The following is an 18160-nucleotide window of genomic DNA, read 5'->3' as shown; positions in this document are numbered from 1 at the left end:
CCCAATGACCTTTTGTTGCTTGTGTGGAAGTCACTTACCACCTGCTCTTCCAATTCTCTTGCAGCTTCTTCTTCTTCAGCCCACTCCTGTCCTCCACCTGGCTCTGTACTTCCCAGAAGGTGTTCTGGGAGCGTTTCCCTGGTGGGGGATGATGGTGACGATGACTGTCGGGGGCCTCGGTTGAGATGTTGATAGTCGGCTGGGGGTTGGCCTGTTCCCACCTTATTCTCTTTACTTCCTTCCAGCACCTCAGCGCTGGGCAGGTCCCTTCCAGTGTGATTCCCTTCACCATTAGCGGGACCCTGCACTGCCAGGTGCACCGTTAGCCTGTGATCCATACACTGGTGCTTGTATTGCCAGGGCCCGTGGGTCCCTTTCTTCCAGCCGGATTATTTCCATACGTTGTCCTCCCTCTCATGGCACCTCTGGGTACAGCTTGTCCTTTTCCCTGTATGGGGAGGGCGCGGCTCCCTCCATGGGCGGAGCTCCTGGCTCTGCTGCTTGGGTCAGGGTGTCCAGCTCTCTCTTTGTGGGCTGTAATTGGGGGCACTTCTCTGTGGTGGGCGTTAAAGGCGGCGTGTCGTTCTGGTCTGCCCTCTGCCTTTTCTTTCTCTCAGATATCTTAGCGAAGGCCTCCAGAGTGTTCAATTCCTTCTCTCTTTTTTCCTGCCTCCGTGTGCCTTTGTCATAGCCCTTGTAGTTCATGATTTTTTCCCTCATTTGGGCAATTATTGTCGGGTTGAGTGACCCTTCTTTTGGCCATGCTGTGTGGTCTCCTTTGTATCTTAGGAACCATTTATGGTTGATGCTCTTTACGTCCTTTTTCAGCAATGGCATTCTCCTTTACTACTTCCTCCAGAGGTGTCATTACTCTAGTTGCCATTTTTCTTTTAGAGGTCGTTGTCTTCGGTGAAATGGAGATCTCTGCCTTAGTCCAGTTCGTCTCTGTCCCCCCGGTCCGTGCAGAACATGCGATAGTCCCTCTCGTATTGCCTTTTCCTCTCCCTCTTGCACCTGTTCTGGTCCTTTTCTTCCCAGTCCAGTCGTAGGTCGCTCACTAAGTATAGTATAGAATTCTGCACGTCGCCCCACTCCTTGAAGACAGTATTCAGTTTGCCTCTTCTTTCTTCAAATGTTTTCCCTCTATCGTTCACTGCGCTCACGCTCCACCCGTTACTCCCGTGCTCGGAGATTCTTATTGTCCACTTTTCTTTTATCTTCAGGTCACCCGATGTAGCTCCTCCTTCACTCCCGGCTGCTTGGGGCTGTGGTTCCTCCTGCTTCCTCACTGGCAGGTTATTAGGGGTTAGTCCCCTTAACAAAGAGAGCGTTGCTTTTAGGTCTATGTCATCTCGATATTTGCACCTATACGGGAATTTGCACTCAAAGGGGACTTTACCCACTTATCCAACGTATTCTTGGCCTTCTCCGTCTCTGACGCTTATCTCCCAGTCGTGTTCGTCGTATTCAACGATATCTATGGCCCAGAGCACGTTCTGCTGTCCCTGTTCCATATACTTCTTAGAATCCTTTCTGTCCTTCTCCAAGGAGCTCTTAAGTCCCTGCCAGTCTGATGTGTCACTTTCTTTTCAGATGTCAGCGTCTTCGGTGACGGGGTAGACTTTATTGCCCCAGAGGGACTTGAAGTAGTCCTTTTCAAACTCCCTGTCTTCTTCTTCCCTCCGACTGCGCTTGAGGGAGTCCCCTCTGTCTTGCCTCTCTCTCTCCCTCTGGCACCTGTTCTGGTCCTTCTCTTCCCAGTCCAGTCGGAGGTCGCTTACCGTGTATAATATAGTGTCCCTTACCTCTCCCCAATCTTCAAGGACAGTATTTAGTTCAGCCCTTCCTCCTTCGAGCACCTCTCCTTTATCGTTTGTGGCGCTCACGTTCCACCCTCTATTTCCGCTTTCAGCGACCTTTATCGTCCACGTCTCTTTTATTTCTGAGCTGCGGATGTGGCTCCTCCTGCGCTCCCTCCCGGCTTGGGGCTGTGCTCCCTCTGGTTCTTTCTGCGGCAGGGCACAGGGGGTCAGCTCATACACCAGGGGAAGTGCTGCCTCCTCGTCTATTTCGTCCCGATTCCTGCACCTAAAAGGAAATCTGCACCCAAAGGGGAACCGCCCTACGTACCCCACTTGTTCCTGACCCTCTCGGTCTCGGATGCTTATTTCCCAATCGTGTTCACCGTACTCAGTGATATCTATGGTCCAGATCACGTTTTGTTGTTGATGGTTCATACACTTTCAACGTTTCTCCTGGACCTGCCTAATGGGTTTCTGAGCTTTGTTAATCCGATGTATCGCTATCGTCACTCCTCGTGTCCATAGGTGTTCCTAACTCTAACGGGTAAGCTCTCCCTATCAGGTATTCTACTTTCTCTAACAGCTCCGTGTAACTGTGGCACCGATATGCTCCGTTCACGAGACCCTCTCGGTTTCTTGTGAATATGCACCACTTACTATCCCGTAGTTGAATGAAAGTGATATGCCACTTACCTTCTAAGTTCATTCGCTATTTGTGGGCGTTACTCTGTTTATTCTCTCTGGTCCCTGCTTTTGCTTTAGTATTATAACTATCCTTCCTATTTTACCAACGTTATTGTATCAGTGGGGGCTTTGAGTTTTTATCTTTTCCTTTTCAATAATATTTCTTCACTCAAGATTACCTTTTAACCTTTTATTTTGTTTTTACAAAGTACATTTATTGGCTTTATTTTCTCTTTATTTTATTGAAGCAGGTACAACACTTTCAATTTAAGCAAAGTCAGCGGATTACAAGTTTTTCGCTAAGCCGTTACTGTGGAGTTTATTCAGCTCAAGCAGTTGCTATAGAGGCCCTGCAGTAGTACCTCCCCTCTCACTAGCTTTCTATCTATAATCTCTATTTGTCCTTCTCCTTCTTGCAGCTGGGGAGTCCCTCTCAAACTTGCGCTTCCTTCCCTCAGGTGGGGCAAAGAGCTGGTCAACCACTGGCCTTGTGTTCACCCCTACAAACTTTCCTACCTGCTCTATTACTGTCTGCAGTGCCAATGGTGCTACGCTGGTGCCTAGTCTTGAGTGGGTTCCTCCGTATTTGTCAAGGTGGTCAACATGAACTGAATATTTATCCCTAGTGCTCCCTCTCTTGTTCCAGAACACTGACACTGATAAAGACTCTCTCATAAAATTGGCCAGCCTACCTCTATCTCGGCCAACTATCTCTCTTAGCACCTGTTCTATATCCCGCAATGGCTGGGGCTCAGTGGGGCCGTGAACCTCCTCCTGCTGGGGCACAGTTGGACTGTAGCTTGAGCTAGACCGGGGGTTGGTTGGGCTATAGCTTGTAGAGGGCTGTGAGCTATATCGGGGGATGGCTGGGCTGTTAACTATACGGAATGGACTCTGAATTAGCTGGTGGGATACGGTGTTACCTGGATAGGGAGTTGGAGTTCTCACTAGACCCCCTTGACCTGACTCCTGGCGCCCCTCTTCCTCTGACCCTAGGCTGCTGTAGCCTGTTTCTGGTGGGGCACTTACTTCCCCTGGTCCAATGTCTGTCTCTTCCTCTCTCACGCTACTGTTTGGAGTGAATTCTTCTGGAGAGTCTGTGTCAGGCTCTTCCTCACCTGAATCATCGGAGATTTCAAAGCGGTAGAGGACTTTTCCTAGGGTCTCTGGCCTATGGTCTCTCACAATCCTAAGCTTGGGCACCGCTACTCTAACAGGGGGCTCGGGGGGGGCATCTGCATAAACCTCCAACAACTGTAACAATCTCCTTATGTTCAGACTATGGTTGCTGTGCAACCTTCTTTTGAATATTGCAGCCGCGACTTCTATTATGTGAGTTTGACGTCCGTCTGTCAGCGTGGCGATCCTCCTTCCCTCGCCGAACTCCTCTACCTCAAATTTGTATGTGCGCTTGTCTCGCATCTATTGTGGGCCCATGCCCAGGCAGCAAAAGAAAACACAACGGCCCACACTCAGTTTTTACAGAAACAACAGTAGATTATAATAAAATCTATTTTGTTCATCACCCTTTGCTCAGGACAGTTTCCCACATTTAACTCACAGCTAATATTGCAGTTTACCTATTAACCCGTTCTTTTCTCTGAACCACACATATTTTAGGGCAGTCCGTGCTCCCTTCACACAAAATATTATTTCAGTTTTCTCCTTGAAAACTAGATTTCCTCCTTGGAAATTACAACACTATTTTTAGCTTTCTCCTTGAAAACTAGATTTCCTCCTTGGAAATGATTACATGGCCATTTAACTCAGTTTTCTCCTTGAAAACTATTTTTAACCGGTTCTCAAAATCACAAAAACGCTTTTTTAAGACCAACAGTACAATCCAATCTCTGTCTTGTGTCTCCACTATCCTTTTGAGGATTCAGGTTAGCACCCTTTCCCGGCCTACCCACCGACTCCCACAGTACAGCTCTCCCTAATAGTAAGCAAAAGTGCCTACCTTTTTTGGGCCCAGAGAGCTGCACTGGAGAAATCTGCTTCACCCGGGACGGAACTGCTTTCCTTGTTGAATCCTTTCAAATCTCGGTAGAACCTCCAGATCTGTCGTGGAAAATCATCCACTTCCCAAAACCTCCAATCCAACTAGCACTCTGATGTCAAAGACCCGAAGGAGAACACCAAGACGAGAGATGCTGGATACTGTTGATCCTTTATTCACCGTATTGCAGTGATAATACAATCCAAACAGCGTCAGGACTGGACCGTCAGGCAATAGAGTGATGAGTGGCAGCTGCTACCCCGATGAGATCTGATCTGAATGTGTCTGAGCTCTCTCTTTTATGCTCTCAGGGGCCTGAGAGGCGTTCCTTTCCCCAGGAACGTCACCAGGCCCCTTTTAGCCAATCAGAACGTTTTGGGACTTGAGATATTGGTGGAAACTCCTCCTCATATAAACATTAAAAAATGTGTGTTGCTAGGCAGAATACATGTGTCCAGGTTCTATGTGTAATCTGTTGCCAGGCAGGGTACGTTTTGATTTGGTTCTATGTGTCACTTCAACTTTGGTTTCACTTCCTCTCTCTGGAAGGTCCCTACCTTTCCTCTTCTGCTAGCCCCTTCTATTTCTGCCCTTCTGGTAAGCACCTTTCTCTCCCAGGCCCTGTCTTGTTTACTTCCACTCTTAGCCTTTGACAGTCCAGTCTCATGACTTCCAGTAAATGTTGTCTCCTTAATAAACCAGTACACACACACAAGTATTATTATTATCATGTCTAGATAAAATCACCACATTTCCCAGAGTTCGATAAGTTGAACGTGCGATATGTATGTGGTATGAAAATATGAATGTGATATGTATGCGATATGTATGTGGTGTGGAATTGGGTTAGCCTATTCACCGTCTCCCCTAGAGTTAGATAAGTGAGCAAAAGCATTTTTGTCTCCTTACATGCATTGCCTTATAGCTTAGTGAATGGAATATCTCCTTGCGTTAGTGAGTGTCAGCAAAGTGAGCCAATAACAAGTAGGCTACAACTGGCAATGCAGATTAAGAAGACGAGGCGATTTAGGCACATATATTGACTTGAGACTACAGTATATTGGGGCGAAGCACTGCTACTTGGGTGCAGAGATATCACACAACACATAGCCTACCTTGTCTCACTCGCCACAGCACAGACAATAGGCTACTCTTTAAAAACAGCCCCTACATGCTTGGCGATTCTGACCTTTTGACGATCGAAACTATCTCAGCAACAGAGACATGAAACATGCTACAGTTAGGTCTACAGTGCATTCTCCACCAAGATGCCTGGAGCCTTGTGCTCAATGTCCCCAAATATGTTGCTGGCTGCACTGCATTAAGCCATTCTATGTTACACACCCCATAGCTGTTTTGTCATTCAAAATATTAGAATGGCTTAGAATGCAGTGCAGCCAGCAACACATGTTATGTAGGCTATGTAGAGTATTGGTCTTCACAACTGAATGTAAATGCCCCCGCCCCTTAATATAAATGTCTAGTCATTTGTTATACCAATAGGACTACTATAATAACAGTGCCGCATGGGGATTTGAAGAAAGGACCGATGCAGGCTAATTTTTTAGACCATTAGTATAGTGTTCTATCATCATGGTCATGCGATCATTGAGGGCGAAGAGTGTCCAGCGCTCCACGCTCAACTTGTTTACCATTATGAGTGCACCATCCGTGTATAGCCTACTTGCAGCGCACTTTGTTGTCAAAATTATCAGTGTGAATGCACTCATGTGAATGAATACACAGTGCTAGTGACGACCTATAGTGACCATCCAAAGGATTTACATCTTATTATTGTGTATAAAACATATTACATTAAAAAGGAAAAATGGTTGTGCTTTTGATTTTTGAATATTTTTAAAAACAGTATAGTTCTCTACTTCAACTCAATTAACATTTTTACTTTGCAACTTTCACTTGTATTGGAGTAATATTTGACAAGGTGTATCTGTAGGCTACTTTCACTTAAGTAAAGGAATTGTGTACTTTGTTCACCTCTGCTATTGGTTTTACCAAGAATATTTGGCAGTATTTTTAAACTACAAAAATACACACCTTTAAAGTATTTTGGTAGAAAATGCAAAGCCACCCTCCTACTAACCTCTGTGCGTGAGACCTTCTCAGCAGCAAGCACATGCTCCAGTACAGAATATACGGCCCCCACTGTCATACCACTGACGTGCAAATAAGCGATAGAAAACCGCAAATGAAAGCTTGATATTTAATGTTCCAAAACAAAACGCTGATATGGGTGTAAACTTGAAATGCCATCAGTCATTGATAATGATTTATTGATCGTTTCGGTTAGCTCCGTGGAGCAAATTAAATTGTTTAGGCTATATCGAACCCATCGGAACATCATCAAAGGGATCAGATGATCCATTACAAATATCACATGATCCAAGTCAGACGACAAATGGTAGCATGTTCAGTGATGTTCTCCCTTCTCACAATAGATAAGAGACCTGCATTCCATGCAAAATAACGTTGCAATGCAGGTATGACGAACGATGAACTTGAGGCTGCTGAAGTTGGTATGGGCAGAAAATAGTTGTTTTTATACAATTTTACCCATGCCGCAAGTTAAGTCATTAGGCCTACTGACAAAGGGGCAAAGTCAGAGTCGAGTCTCGAGTCAATAGCATGGAAGTCCAAGTCGAGTTACAAGTCATTTCTAATTTTGTCAAGTCGAGTCTGAAGTTATGAAAATCATGACTCGAGTAAGTCATGTGACTCGAGTCCACACCTCTGTCTTAAATAATTTCACAATATGATCCACTCCAATAGCAGATTTCTTATTCTTCGGAATATTGATCATTCTCTAGCCATTGCTTTTTCGGTTGGTGCAGTTTACAACACAACAACTCCTGGGATTTTTTTCTTGGAGAGTGCTGCACTATGGTGTTCTAAGTTTTCTGCCCCATGGTGTTCTAGTAAGTTTTCTGCCCCTACTGTACAGCCAGTATTTCTTTGCCTTGTTATGTCATGTTGAACTGTCAACACCCTCTTGAAATATAGTTCAAGTATTGTCAGTACAAATGCCATCAGGTGTTTACGCCATGTTTTGCCTGTAGGACAAATAGTCTGTTGACAAATTAGTCTGTCTTTTTTGGAAATCTTAGCTTTTTAGGAAATTGAAGATAAGATCTAGATGAAGATATTGATGCAATATGGAGATTTCTTTCCAAGATGGGCTATTACAATGAGCAGATATATGACATTTCACCACCTCTTTTGAGTTTCATGTTGTATTTTTTTTATTTCAAGAGATACTTGGTCCAACGCATCAATAGTTTTCTACTGATGAATACATTGGTTTTAGTTTAATGTAATGGGTGTCTCATGTGCTCATTGTTCATGCATTAACCTTGACCCAAAACATTATGCTATGTACTTATCATAACTTGTCCAGCAGTTTAGGTGAGACAGCAGTATAAGAGAAACATTAGTCAATTTGTCAGTGTTTGCAACACCAGACTGCAGGCCCTTGCCCCTTAGAAAGTGAAAAAATAAAAAATCCTGGATCCGTGGCTGGATAGCCTGGCCTTAATTGCCTTCCTACGTACTTGGGATGGCAAATGGCCAGGCTAGTGGCTGGATCAACATGTAAGAGAACTGATATATGGTGACCTTTTGCCTTATCTGAAAATTGGAAATGGACCGGACAAAATTTCTATTATTTATAAGTTATGTGAGCGCACACACACACACACACACACACACACACACACAGAGAGAGAAACCCGATTACAATATCCTCTGCCGACTGAGTTTTCCTTTGCACTGAAAGACATAGGCAAAGTGCAAAGTCAGGCAACAGGCGTTCTCTCCTGTGTGAACTAAAGCTATTGTGTGGTGTTTGGGAGGTTTTAAACATAGGGTCATTCTCATGGGATTAAATTAGTTTACAGATTTTGCTTAGTTATTAAATCAGTTTTAGTTAGAACATGGCACTTTGCCCATCCGGACCCATAGTGTCATGGTCCTTCAACATCAGGGACAAGGACCTCGGGCACATGTAAAATTGAATCTGCTGTCAAAACTAGACAGACATTCTTCCTTCCTGGCAGTGAAAAGCATGTGGTTATACCTGTCAGAAAAAGAATTTGATTGTAAAACAGACATTACTGCCCTCCGTCAGTGACAAATAAATCTCTTCGCATGCAAGCTGAGAGTTCATACGTCGAACAATCTCTGTGTTGCTGTGTTGTGTCTGTATGCAACTGCCATTGTTCCTGAACGGCACAGAAAGGTACACGAAAGAAGCCACCCTTTATGGATCATCAGTCTCATTATCCAGTCCTTGTGAATTCATTTCCCTCTCATTACTGATGCTAGTGTGCAGAACATGAGTGTCATCTCTGGAGATCATGGGCGTCATCTTTATGGGTTGGGGGTGGGGGGGTTGTGGGCAGGGGTGGTGGTGTGAGGTGTTAATGAAAGTGTAACCCAACTTGGCTTGATTCCTATTTTAGGGGCATGTTAGGGCCGCTAATCTAAAATCTTCAGTAGTCTGTACAAATCTCGTACGCATCTCATAACCTGCATGTTAGGTCATCGTAGTTACCACGTTATTACCAAGGCTGTGGGGAATGAGAGAAAGGGTCTGTGATCGCTGAGTGTAGGTTATGGTAGGGCACAGCAAAGTACTTATACATTATTATATTATATTGTGTAGTACAAAGTACTTACACATTATTATATTATATTGTGCCCTTTTTACATTACATTACATTACATTTGGCTGACACTTTTTAACCAAAGCGACTAACAACATGGTAAACAGTAAGTTTTAGAACAATTCTCACAATTTTAGGACAGTTTAAAAAAACATTAGAGTACAGTAAGAATAAAGTCGTCGGTGAGTGCTGTTTTAACAGTTACTTGTCAGTTTAAAACGGCTGGTGAGTGCTAGGATCAGTAAGACTTGTTGTAAGTGTTGCTATGAGAGTAGATGTTCTCTAAAGAGCTGGGTCTTCAGGAGTTTTTGAAAGGAGTTTTTAAGGAGTTTTTAAGATCACAGTAATTAGCCCGGCCTCAAAACATTACCGGTTGACTGGGAATTCTCCCAATTCTTCGATTTACTACTACTATTACTGACCTGCAGGTAGTCCTTTTCTGGGGATCCAAACCACATGCAATGTATTGATAGCTCCTCTGTGCATCTGAAATATTATGTCTGCTTTAGATATTAGCTTTGTGCATTGAACGTCAGAGCAACAGTTAACAGTTCATTTTACACAGGCCTTTTCTGTGAGTCACACTTTGAGAATTACATAAGTTAAGGCCAAAGCTTCAACTGTCTTATTCTCATATTTATCTTATAAATATTATTTCATCCTAATGAACAATTTCAGTTATCAAAGAGAATATTTCATTGGAGATGTCATTATCAGCCTTTCTCTAACAAACCCATTAAATATAACATGTTTATACACTGAGTATAAACTATAGTAAAACAGTGGTTTAATACACTGGGTATAAACTAGTAAATCAGTGGTTAAATACACTGAGTATAAACTATAGTAAAACAGTGGTGAAATGTCAAAGCAATGCCTATTTGCTCACTTTACAAAAACATCCAGTTAAAAAAAGCAGTTAGGGGACTTCTGTCCTGTGTGGCAGACAGACAGACAACAGATATACAGATGGACCCAGATGTATCGGAAATAAGAGTAATTAGTGAACTAGACAATGAACTTGTTTGTTTTATGTATTCCATTACATAATAATTTCATCATTTGATATTGCTGTTTATTATTGTTATTCTCCTTAATGTCTTACCAACATTTTATTTTGTTCACTGTTATATCTAACTATTGTATTGTTGTTATTTGTATGTAGCTTTGGACAAAAGTGTCTGCCAAATTCCATAACCATAACAAGTATCCCAGTGTTTGGAATTTGGCTTTGACTTAGCAGAGTTTTGGTTGTTGTCCATTATTGAATTAGAGAGTGTGGACTTGGAAAAGGTTTGTGTTTCATAGGTTTGTCAGCTTTCAACTGAGAAAGGATGCAGATGGACACCACATTGAATATATAGTATAAAAATATATATATATTTTAATAGTTGAAATATGACACGGACTGATTACAAAATGTATATAAAAACAAAGTGTACATTTCATACGTACTGTATGACAAATAAAAAAGAAATCCACCATTTTAAGTGCATCAACAGGTGTAAAAACAATCTTTCTGCTCCACTCTTGGATCTTACAACTTGGTATATAAATGTTGGTGTCGTTAAAAGTACCTAATAGTAGATTATTGTTTTTATACTCATAACGTTACAAGTTAAATCAATGTGTCTTAGAAAATCCTCCATTTGATTAAGTCATACCAATAAAAACTCCCTTATCACTATAACATATCACAGATTGTATTAAGATCCTCTTTAAAGTTCAGTCTGCTCTTGAAGTTAGTCACGTCATTATCACCTAATCGTAAAATGGGCTTTCCATTAACCCATTCAATCTTAACCAGTATGGAGTGCATGCAATCTAGGTACAGTATGTCTCGTCACAAGTGAACCTGCAGCATTGTGACTCAGCCCTCACACCACATTTCACCCTCACTGTAAAAAAAAAATGCCTGCCTCATTTAGTTCAACTTTTAAACTATTCCCTACATTTGTGAACAACTTCTGATCCTTTGGATTACATGACCTGCCCATGTGTAGGTCATAGCCACTCTGCAGACCATTCGTCTCTGCTGGAAGGGCATTCAACATAGGGTCATTAACTATCCTGTTGTTGAGTCCATCATACCCACATTCAACGAGACACTGAACTCCTGTCAACCTCAGCGCTGTGTGTAATGGATGTATAAAGATGAAGATGAAAGCTACCCCATTTCCCCTCTCGCTTCACTCCATAAAGAAAGCCATACTGTACAGTTATGAAACAATTGTTATTACCGTAAAAAGAAACAGATACTGCAATGTATTATTGTTATTATTATTATTATTATTATAATAATAATAATAATAATAATAATAATCTTAATGGCCATTATAATAATAATGAACGTTAAACCTAAAAATAATTAAGCTGTTATGGAGTGTAGTGAGAACTGTTACATGAGTAATATTCATGAAAAAATACTTAAAGGCCATTGTCCCACAAGAAAAAAGCCTAGTCTCAGACAAATCTTTTGATTGGAGAGCTAAAATTATACAAAATGTCCAGAGTAGACTTGCAATGCCTGCTGGAAAAAAAAATAGGTCTTGATGTAGCCTTCAGATTTAAATAACCGGCTAATGCAGGTCCTGATGTAGCCTTCAGATTTAGATAACCGGCTGAAGCAAGTCTTCCATAGCATCTGTATTGTCTGTATTATCATTAGTCACGCCCATTGGGTTATCTGTTGGAGCGTCTTCTACCTCTTCCATGGGCACTGTGCATGCGTCAGACATGACTGTCTCATTCTTCACCATTTCGATTTTGAACGCTTCCTGTTTCTCAGACTTCTCCCCCTCTTCCTTTTCCTCCTGTTCCTTCTTCAGCTTCTCGGCTTTCTCGGCCTTCTTCATTTTCCAAAAGTGGTGAAGATTCTTCTCGGGGTACGTCACCTTGGCCAGCGGGAGCTTGAAAATTTTGTTTGTCTCCGTGGTGATCAGCAGAAAGGTCAGGGCGGACAGGCAGAAGGGCCATGTGCAGGCAGGAAGCCCAAACTGCACAGAAGCATAGATAAGGTTTATCAGTGACAATGCAGTGTACACTACAAACATACTGCATGGTGATTTTGATAGGCTGTTTTGCCTGTGTGCAAGGCCTAAATCACTGAGATAGTCCCTGAGACTATCTACGGGAATAGGGCTGGGATAGGAATGTTTAATGCAACGTTCAAAAAGTAGGTGAAATGTAAGTGAACATGTAATTTTAGGTCCTGATAGATACTGTTGTAGAAATTATTTACTGTATGTAATTCACTCACATTTGACATGATGTTTGCGATGGCCGAGCCCAGATATGCACAGAAAAATGCTGAGGAAATGAGAATAGGAAGAGTCAGTCAGGACAGTGGAGTGTACAGTAATTAAAGTCATTTGTCTTTATCTGATAGAATAAATCCCACAAAACTGCCATCAGACGTTGGCTTATGAAGACTGATGTGAAAGGGAACAGGACGTACCACATGTAATAGCCAGGAGATGAACCTGCCAGGTGAGTGCGTAAAACATTCCTCCGATGGCGATGCAAGCCAACACACAGTTGTAGCCCCACAGTCCAAAATAGATGTTCTCGAAGGGTGCGGCAAGAGCCAGACCTTATTTGGGCAGAGCAAAAATTAGGGAACAGTAATGACCAGCTTAATTAGCAATGGCTCTGAATGAATTGTATTGCTTTTTATACTTTAGATTTTATACTGTGAAGGCCCGAGTATACTGTGTCAGGCCTTACCTGACACCATGCCAACAGCAGAACCAATGGTTGCATGCGCACAAGTGATAGGTGAGGAGATGAACAAAGCAATGATGAAAATGCCTCCTGTCCACGGGTTGTCACATCCGTACACCTGTCCTACTCCCACAGGAATGGATTGGAAGAGCTGCACACAAAAACGAGTGGCATGACTAGAGATGACAATTCTCTACCTTAGAATAATAAGGTTCTATCTGACATTTTTGTCAAAATGGAGTTATTTACATATTTTTATTCTTTGAAAGTTTCTTAAGTTCAGATGAGGTGTTTCTTAAAGTTGTGTACATATTTGGACTTTATATCAAAAAGAACTTGTTCCATTTACCATGTAACTCTATGGAATTCTAAAACTTTGAAGCTCAATATCTCAGAACTACTCAAAACGCAGATAGAACCTTATTATTCTAAGGTAGCGAATCGCAACAGGAGACAACCCCAGAGGCACGCATATAAACACGTGCAACGAGTGAAAGTGACATTAAACAGTGTGTCTACGGGTTCAGCTTGTCATTACAGCTGATTATAACCTGAAAGACAAAAGACAAAAATGGTCGGGTTTCACAAGGTTTACACAAAACCTCACCTCATTACTCAACTTTCTGATGCAGTCATCAAAGCTATGACCATATAGGCTATGATTAATGGTGGTGAGCAAATGCAAACTGCATGCTCTGCTGCATCTATTCTTGGATTCTTAGAATGCAATAAGCAGGTGATAGCGTCAGATGCTGGTTCAGTTAACCAAAACGGAAGACACGGAAGTTCTTAGTTACACAACAGTTTAATCCCCAAGGCTGATGTGCCATTATGTAACTGCTGTGTCTTCATGAATTGTTGGTTGTTATGGTTGGCCAAGACTAAATGCAAACATTTTTTCATATGTAGCTTTTGCCTTGCATTCTCTTGCATAAAATGTGTTTACCATGTATACCTGACCAAGTACTGTTTAAGTTTTGATTATCAGTTAGGATAACGCCATAAACCACACAGTATAAAACAAACCTCTATCTTTTACTGACAAGAATCTGGTGTGTATTCTGAAAATGTGGCTTTTCCTGCTAGATCAAATTCCATCCTGCATGAAACTACCAGCATCCTCTCTACCTTTTTACGTAGCATGCTCTGCACTTGAGGGCATGACTCCAGAGAGCAAAGGGGTAAAGAAAGACATGTGACTGACCCCTCTCTCTCACACACACATACACACACACACACAGACACACACACACACACACAGACACACACACACACACACACACACACACACACACACACACACAGACACACACACACACACAAACACCCCTGCACACACCCCTGCTGAGCCTCTTTTAGCTCACCTTTGCCACATCCACCTCCGACCAGGTGATGTTGGGGAGGGAGGAGCGGGGTTGGATGAGCACCTGGGGGAAGTGGTGGTTGTAGTGACCGGTGGCCACCATGTGCAGGCAGACAAGAATGTTGAACGGTAGGGTGAAGACAGGCAGATCCCAGCGACTGTTGATTGAAGCCAGGGCACTCGACACTATGGGGCTGGTGAAGACATACATGTCGAGAAAGGTTTAATAAAGATACACATACAACAGATAGTGGATAGTTTTTTTTGTACAATAGTGGATTTTCTGTGCCATGGACCTTAAAATCATGGTGCCTTCAGCTTTCCTTTCCCTTTACTGCCTTTGAAACACTACTCTGATAATCATCAGGTGCATCACATGAAGTGTCTTTATAGAGAGGTGAACTATGAAAACTTCAGGCTTTGCATGACGCTCCTGCCCTTGCATAAGGAAACATCCACAGTTAAACTAGAGCTGGATAGTAGATAGATCTACCATTGTTACGTCTGCATGTGTTTTGTGTTTCTGTCTGCTTGTTCTCTTTGTGTCTTGTGTTCTGTTAATTTCAGACGGTCTGGTGGGCAAACTACTCCTAATTGCCATGAACTGTGATTGGGTTTCCGCCCTTTAAAAGGGGGCCTCCTACGTCACAGGGGGGCGTTCTTGGATTCTGGGTTGGCCGCTACTACACCACGCTACACCGCTCTGATTCGCTCCGCTGGTTCGCTCTGGTTTTTGGCCGTCGCTGTCGCTCCTGCCTGTTCCCCGAATGAGAGTCGAGGAAAAGGCTGGGGATTACCTGGGCCTACTTTTGAGGCCTTCCGTTTGGGCAGCCTTATTTTTCGTTCGTCCATATTTTTCTGAGTGTTATAATTTTTTGTAAATAAATGTTTTGGAATTATACTTCCATTTTTGGCCATCTCCTATCATTTGCTCATGGCCCATAGAACCCCTAGACTGGGACGTGACAACCATATCTAAGTTTGTATTCATGTTTCTGTCCCAAACATTAGTCCTAGTCCATTCAAAGGCTAAAAATAATTCGTACATTCACCAGAAGCATTCTTACTCTGTCTATTAGCCAAGACTCATGGAAAAGAAAGACTTACCATGCCATTGACATGAAGATGTTTGGAAGCAGTAGCCACCAGTACCAGTCTCCTGCATTTGAGAAAACCGCCATGAGAAGACCGACCAGGATGCCATTGTATCCATACAGACCAGCTGCGATGGCGCCCCTGCAAGAAACAGCAGCATTCGTGAGGATCGCAGGAAATCATGGATGGGATCGACATTTACTGGACACTAAGGGGGCAGTGGGTGGGATGCTGTTTTGGAATGGTACCTGTTTTGTTGCAGAATGAGGGCAGAGATGGTGGCAAACAGAGTGCCCACGAAGCCGTTGAGTGCCCACCACCTGTTCTGGAGAATCAGCCCGGCGAAAATGATCAGGCCGCTCAAGGGGTTGTTGACGAACATGACCTGGGCAGCACCGCGAAGAACCCAGTCGAGGATCTGGAACAGGATGAACTGCCCTGAAAATTAAAGATTAGAAAATTAGAAAAATCCATTTTCACCTCAGTGAAATCTGTCAATGTGAAATGTGAAATATAAAAAAAAAAGTCAAAAAAGATTCAGTACACTTCTGTGAAATATTTGTCAATGGGGATTTAATTTGACATTACACTTTTCATTAGTAACAACTTCCCATCTAAACCCTGGTGATGACACAGGAAGAGTTTGAGATCCATTCAGAGCAGGACCCATCTAGACCAGCCCCGACTGTTCTGAGTTGTTAAAAGTCCTGTTGTTAAATGCCTCCTGACATACATTACATTACATTTAGCAGACACCTTTTGACCAAAGTTACATATGTCAAATACAAGGGATTATATTGTCCCCGGAGCAACTTGGGGTTAAGTGCCTTGCTCAAGGGCACAACGGTGGAAGCCGGGAATTGAACCGACAACTTTTAGGCTACTACACGCTAGCCCAGCTCCTTAACCACTACGCTAGCACCGCCCATAAAGATGTACAACCTTGCGTTCTACAAACATACTTCACAAGCTTAATGTCTTTCTGCTTCTTTCATTCTCAACAGTCATTTTTCTAAAAGCGAGTTCATTTGAGTTCTCTTATTTCTTACAAAATACACTGTGACTTATGGAAATGCAGAAATGAAATCATTGCATGTGTAGTCTAATAGATCCATTCCTTTCCCATTGCTAGTCCTGGTTAGACAAGTGTTTTATGTTATTAAGCAGGAGTTATACACTTGCACAAATAATTGACTGAGTCATTGTTGCAGAACAATGGCAGGGAGGGGGGAGCTGCAATATTGTTCAGTGCTTCTGAAATGTATAATTAGACAATTATGGAAAGCTACTAATTCACAGGCTATTGTTCATTTGCAAAATATTTTAAGACAATACACTACACACTACTGGAAACAGCAATACAATGTATGTTATATGTATGTCTTTCCAATGTGACCATTGTTTTTCAACAGTTTAAACACTGATTAATACACAATAACCTTCCTGTAACATTGACTCCCTTGGGAGAGAAATGTAATAGGTAGAGGGAAAGTGCAGGAATCATAGGAACAGCTGAATTAAACTCAGGACAATGCAATCAGGTCTTATCCGCTTTTAGTGGATGGTGCTTTCTTCAGCTGGGTGGGGGTGTGAGGAATTGTTTGGTGTTATGAGCTTAACCTAAATTCCAGAGTGCCTGAGTGTGTGGTTAATGCTTTAATTAAATGTGATTTTTTTTCATCCACTTGTAGATCTACAGTGTACATTGGTTAGTACCTCACCTTTCATCCATTCTCCATAAACCCTCATGTCGCCGGCAAAGTAAGATACCCCTTTGAAGATCTTTGCCTTGATGCTTTGCAGACATGGTGCGCTCTCTGCCGGGTGCTGGTCATTCTTCTCGGAGGAAGGCTGCTTCTTCGGGTCTGTTGTTGTTTCGGTTACAGGGTTGGCCATGAGCGGACTGAGCTCCTGTGGTAAGTTGACAGAGACAACAACAGGATTTGGCTGAGTACTTGTGCCGAGCTGTCACCCCAGTCCATAAACAAAGAGACGTTCACCACACAACTAGGTGCTCCAAGAATAGTATACTCATTTTGCAGAAGACAGGTGCCCAAATACATGTTAAATATGTATGTGGGTATTTTTAACTTGATAGTGTGTTTGCTTTCTCTCATTTGCACATGCACACACACACACACACACACACACACACACACACACACACACACAAAGCAACTATGTCCTGTAGTAATCCTGCCACAAATCTTGCCAGTAGTTCCTCTACTTACTGAATGAAAGAAGCTTTTACCTTTGAATCAAAGACTGCTGAGGAATATTCACTTGATGAGATTCTGAAAAAATCTGTGATATTCTTTGGAATATCCTATGACAGAAAAGCCACAATAAAATAGATCATATTTTTTTCACATGACAAGAAAAAGATAAAACAACAATGACAACAAAAAAACAATTAATGTGATGACATAGATTCAAGAAAAATTGACAAACCTCTGAAAGATATTTTCCTGGCATAAATGACACTAGCTGAAGATGCAGAAAACTTTTGAAAGTCAGAAACTCAGAAGTTTCTAGGCTCGACCAGACTCTTCTGTCACTTTTATACCCAAGATCACATTGCCCCTCCTCTTAACACTGCTACTGTGTGATCCACAGTGATAAGAGTACATTCCGCATACTAAGTGTCAGGTTCCCAAGGCAGGTCGTTCTTCTCCCTCACTGCATTTCATTGGGAAAACCTGCTGTCAAAGATCACAGTACCCTGGAACCAAAGCTTAAAGATTGATATGGCTTCATTTGTGGGTATTTATTGAGGAATAAGTGTGTGTGTGTGTGTGTGTGTGTGTGCGTGCAT

General features: G+C 42.4%; 1 protein-coding gene across 1 annotated transcript; it reads right to left on the bottom strand.

Moving 5' to 3' along the window:
- Positions 1-10523: 10523 nt before the first annotated feature.
- Positions 10524-17856, bottom strand: slc14a2 (solute carrier family 14 member 2). Its single transcript, XM_048243649.1, has 10 exons — positions 17797-17856; positions 17597-17671; positions 17067-17256; positions 15594-15783; positions 15358-15486; positions 14252-14444; positions 12891-13038; positions 12622-12756; positions 12424-12473; positions 10524-12160 (listed from the first exon to the last, which is right to left on the bottom strand). Exons 1-10 carry the CDS (start codon positions 17818-17820, stop codon positions 11774-11776), a joined length of 1521 nt encoding a protein of 506 aa, XP_048099606.1. The 5' UTR covers positions 17821-17856; the 3' UTR covers positions 10524-11773.
- Positions 17857-18160: the final 304 nt, after the last annotated feature.

Source organism: Alosa alosa, chromosome 5, assembly GCF_017589495.1.
Source record: "Alosa alosa isolate M-15738 ecotype Scorff River chromosome 5, AALO_Geno_1.1, whole genome shotgun sequence".
Taxonomy (NCBI): domain Eukaryota; kingdom Metazoa; phylum Chordata; class Actinopteri; order Clupeiformes; family Clupeidae; genus Alosa; species Alosa alosa.
This window is presented reverse-complemented; position numbering and strand designations above follow the sequence as displayed.

Coding starts and splice junctions, on each gene's coding strand:
- slc14a2 (XM_048243649.1), bottom strand. CDS start 17,820: ATGCCAGGAAAATATCTTTCAGAG. Junction 17,257..17,596: donor CAGCAGTCTTTGATTCAAAG/GTAAAAGCTTCT, acceptor AACTTACCACAG/GAGCTCAGTCCGCTCATGGC. Junction 15,784..17,066: donor TTATGGAGAATGGATGAAAG/GTGAGGTACTAA, acceptor TTTAATTTTCAG/GGCAGTTCATCCTGTTCCAG.